At 40.5% G+C, this 3,422-nt stretch overlaps 1 protein-coding gene across 4 annotated transcripts in view; it reads left to right on the top strand.

The window, feature by feature from the left end:
• Nucleotides 1-3,422, top strand: part of LOC104766994 (probable ubiquitin-conjugating enzyme E2 23) — an 11,343-nt gene that overhangs the window by 2,135 nt on the left and 5,786 nt on the right. For 2 of the 4 annotated variants that reach the window (XM_010490993.2, XM_019241430.1), the window contains exons 3-9: nt 21-1,140; nt 1,340-1,477; nt 1,624-2,106; nt 2,259-2,328; nt 2,418-2,557; nt 2,649-2,960; nt 3,050-3,409. In XM_010490993.2, the coding sequence (XP_010489295.1) occupies nt 21-1,140; nt 1,340-1,477; nt 1,624-2,106; nt 2,259-2,328; nt 2,418-2,557; nt 2,649-2,960; nt 3,050-3,304 (2,518 nt within the window). In that variant the 3' untranslated portion in view covers nt 3,305-3,409. Of the gene's footprint in view, nt 1-17; nt 1,141-1,339; nt 1,478-1,623; nt 2,107-2,258; nt 2,329-2,417; nt 2,558-2,648; nt 2,961-3,049; nt 3,410-3,422 lie in introns of those variants that run through there. The other 2 variants (XM_010490992.2, XM_019241431.1) reach the window with 2 other exon arrangements.

The raw sequence follows: 3,422 nt of genomic DNA, 5'->3' as shown, positions 1-3,422 counted from the left end.
ATCTTTAAGAATTCCAGGTGGTTATCTGGACTGTGGAAGCCCAATCGGTTAGAAGGTACTGTGACCAAAGTTACTGCTGGATCTATTTTTGTCTACTGGATTGCCTCAGCTGGCTTTGGTCCAGATTCTTCTGTTTCCCCACCTGAGGAGCAGAACCCAAGTAATTTGACATTGTTGTCATGTTTCACCCATGCCAATTGGCAAGTAGGTGACTGGGGCCTTCTTCCATCGGTTAATCAATCTGCTACGATTCCCTTACACAAGCATGTATCTAAATTACGAATTTATGATTCCCAAACAAATGGTGCAGAACGGAAACAGAAAAGTGGGTGCGATTTAGAAGATGGAGTAAGCAGAAAAATTGAACCTGTTGGTATTACTGCTCAAGCTTTGCCAGAAGAAACTAGTGAAGATCTTCCTCAAAAAAATTCTTCTATTTCAAAAGAGCCTGGTCATGAGATTTGGCCTCACCATCGTAAGAAGATACGCAAACTTGTTATCAGAAAGGACAAAAAGGTAAAGAAAAAAGAGGAAAGCTTTGAACAAGCTCTTTTGATAGTTAATAGCAGAACATGCGTTGATGTAGCCTGGCAGGATGGTACAACAGAATGTAGACGGGAAGCGACAACATTGATTCCAATTGAGACTCGTGGTGATCAAGAATTTGTCTCTGAACAATATGTGGTGGAGAAAACCTCTGATGACGGTGATAACACAACTGAACCTAGACGTGTTGGCGTTGTGAAGAGTGTCAATGCAAAAGAACGTACCGCTTCTGTGAGATGGATAAAGCCACTTCAAAGGGGAGAAGAACCCCGTGAGTTTGAAAAGGAAGAAATTGTTAGTGTGTATGAGCTAGAGGGCCATCCAGATTATGACTACTGTTTTGGGGATGTTGTTGTTCGCTTATCACCTGTTACCGTTGCGTTACCAGCATCTTCTCCTGGAAACCCTTTAGAGGCAACACAGCAAGAACACGGATACCAAGATTCAGAATCCCACCAAGAAGCTAAAAGCCATAAGGGTAATGAAGAAAACGATAATAATACGGAACTTTCAAAGCTCTCATGGGTTGGAAATATTACTGGCCTCAAGGATGGTGATATTGAAGTAATGTGGGCCGATGGAACAATATCAACGGTACGTCAACCTAAACTAGTATATCCAACAATCTCTTACTGGTCTGGTCTCATTATATGATTTGCAACGTGTACGGAAACTTTGAGTGCTTTTGATACTGTTGCTGTTTCAATTTATTCATTGGGGATGTTCAATGTATGTCCCTGACCTATGTGGAGCTAGATGATTTTTAATTGATAATTTTTTTTCTTTCTCCTAGGTTGGCCCTCATGCAGTTTATGTAGTTGGACGGGATGATGATGATGAATCGATTGCTGGAGAAAGTGAAGCAAGTGATGCTGCTAGTTGGGAAACTTTAAACGAAGATGATACGGGTGCTCTTGGGATTTCTGATGAGGTTTATTTCCGTTTATAGAAAAGTTACTAATTTTGTAATTAGTAAATTATGTCTCCTGAAAAAAAATGTTATGGCACTGACTTACTTCCTTATTAACATAGGCATTGCCGTTTGTCTGCAAATTAATAAGAATGATTGATTTTCAGGAGCTTGGAAGGAGTAGTTCCATTGAGGGAAACTATGATGCAGATATCAATGCTGAGACCGATTCTGGGAGGAACGGTGCCCTAGCTCTTCCACTGGCTGCAATCGAATTTGTGACTCGACTGGCTAGTGGAATCTTTTCGCGTGCACGGAAATCTGAAGATTCTTCCAGTTCTGATTACACAGATGAAAATTTATATAAGCAGGCTGAATTGACCAACCCTTCTGATGAAAGAGATCGTCTCCTTGATGACCCTAGTCCATCAAAAGTCAATGTGATTGATAATTGTGAGTCAAAGGGAATTCAAGTAAACGCAGAGAATCTTTTGAGTGGGGAAACCTCTAAACTTTTAGAAGATGAAGCATTGGAAGCATCAAAGAGTGAAGACGAGCCAGTAACTTCTGAAAGTGATAGTTGCAGTTTCAGACGCTTTGATATATCACAAGATCCTCTGGACCACCATTTTCTTGGCGCAGATGGGCAGGTAGTTCAAGGACTTGCACTTTAAGATGACTCATGTGTTGGTTCAAAAAACTAAATATTCAATTTCCGCGTCCTGTAAAATATGGTTCTTTCACATGGCAGTTTAAATTGGAAACTTACTTTTGAATCTTAATTGTCGTATCAATCTTGCAGAAAACCAAAGAAAGAAAGTGGTTCAAGAAGGTTGATCAAGACTGGAAAATACTTCAGAACAATCTTCCGGGTAAGAATGTCTAGCTGTACAGTTAAAACGTTCAGCAGTATCTCATCATGGTAGCATCTTATCTAAAAAAAGTGATTTAACTTTGGCAGATGGAATCTTTGTTCGTGCTTACGAAGATAGAATGGATCTCTTGAGGGCCGTAATAGTCGGGGCATATGGAACACCATACCAAGACGGTCTCTTCTTTTTTGATTTTCACCTTCCGTCTGACTACCCTAGTGTGCCACCCGTATGGTTTCTAATTTATATTATTACTATTGTGCAACCTATTGTTGGATCCAGCTATGCTTAATATGAAAATAATGTTCTGTCATGTGCAGTCGGCATATTATCATTCTGGTGGTTGGAGGTTAAACCCCAATCTGTATGAAGAAGGCAAGGTCTGTCTTAGCCTTCTTAATACCTGGACAGGCAGGGGAAATGAAGTCTGGGATCCCAAATCATCTAGCATCCTTCAAGTTCTTGTTTCACTCCAGGGATTGGTGTTGAATTCAAAGCCTTATTTCAATGAAGCCGGGTATGATAAGCAGGTTGGAACTGCAGAAGGAGAAAAAAACTCACTGGGATACAATGAGAACGCTTTCTTGCTAAATTGTAAAACCATGATGTATCTTATGCGGAAACCGCCAAAGGTAATGGTGAAGTGAAGCTCTGTTGCTATTTCTACCTAATTTCACATTTTCCCCAGCTTTCTTTTCTTAATTTGTGATGCAATCTGTAGGATTTTGAAGAACTCATCAAAGACCATTTCAGAAAACGCGGCTACTACATTTTGAAGGCATGTGACGCGTACATGAAAGGATATCTCATTGGTGCCCTCGCCAAAGATGCATCCGTTATTGATGAACACAGCAGCGCTAATTCAACTTCGGTTGGCTTTAAGCTTATGTTGGCTAAGATAGCACCAAAGCTTTTCTCAGCGCTGAGAGAGGTAGGAGCTGACTGCAATGAATTCAAGCATCTTCAGCAGCAATAACACGAGTCTCAAAGGAGCTGGATACACCCATCATTGTCAATGAACAAAGTGAAGGTTTGCGGCTTCTTTACTAGTACAAGTTTCAAACTCAGATATTTCTGAAATGTGTGTATCAGTT

This window comes from Camelina sativa, chromosome 19 (assembly GCF_000633955.1).
Source record: "Camelina sativa cultivar DH55 chromosome 19, Cs, whole genome shotgun sequence".
Taxonomy (NCBI): Eukaryota; Viridiplantae; Streptophyta; class Magnoliopsida; order Brassicales; family Brassicaceae; genus Camelina; species Camelina sativa.
The sequence above is the reverse complement of the archived record's forward strand: the minus strand, read 5'-3'. Positions and strand labels throughout refer to the sequence as shown.